Below are 324 nucleotides of genomic sequence, written 5' to 3' on the forward strand. Positions count from 1 at the left end.
CCCGCCAGCAGCTCCCCACGGCCCATCACCACCCACCCCGCAGGGGAGAAGCCGTACATCTGCGAGATCTGCGGCAAGAGCTTCACCAGCCGGCCCAACATGAAGCGGCACCGGCGCACGCACACCGGCGAGAAGCCATACCCCTGCGACGTGTGCGGCCAGCGCTTCCGCTTCTCCAACATGCTCAAGGCGCACAAGGAGAAGTGCTTCCGCGTCAGCCACCCCCTGGCCGGCGACAGCGCCCCCGCAGCCCCGGGCCTGCCCCCCGCCCCGCCCCAGGCCCTCCCCCTGCTGCCCGGGCTGCCCCAGACCCTGCCTCCCCCG

At 72.8% G+C, this 324-nt stretch overlaps 1 protein-coding gene across 1 annotated transcript in view; it reads left to right on the forward strand.

The window, feature by feature from the left end:
• Positions 1-324, forward strand: part of ZBTB47 (zinc finger and BTB domain containing 47) — a gene marked incomplete at its 3' end in the record, with an annotated part of 6,195 nt that extends 5,871 nt beyond the window's left edge. Inside the window, exon 6 of the mRNA XM_007445715.1 lies at positions 44-324. Within this exon, the coding sequence (XP_007445777.1) occupies positions 44-324 (281 nt within the window). The remainder of the gene's footprint in view (positions 1-43) is intronic.

Source organism: Lipotes vexillifer, unplaced genomic scaffold, assembly GCF_000442215.2.
Source record: "Lipotes vexillifer unplaced genomic scaffold, Lipotes_vexillifer_v1.1 scaffold1136, whole genome shotgun sequence".
Classification (NCBI taxonomy): Eukaryota; Metazoa; Chordata; class Mammalia; order Artiodactyla; family Lipotidae; genus Lipotes; species Lipotes vexillifer.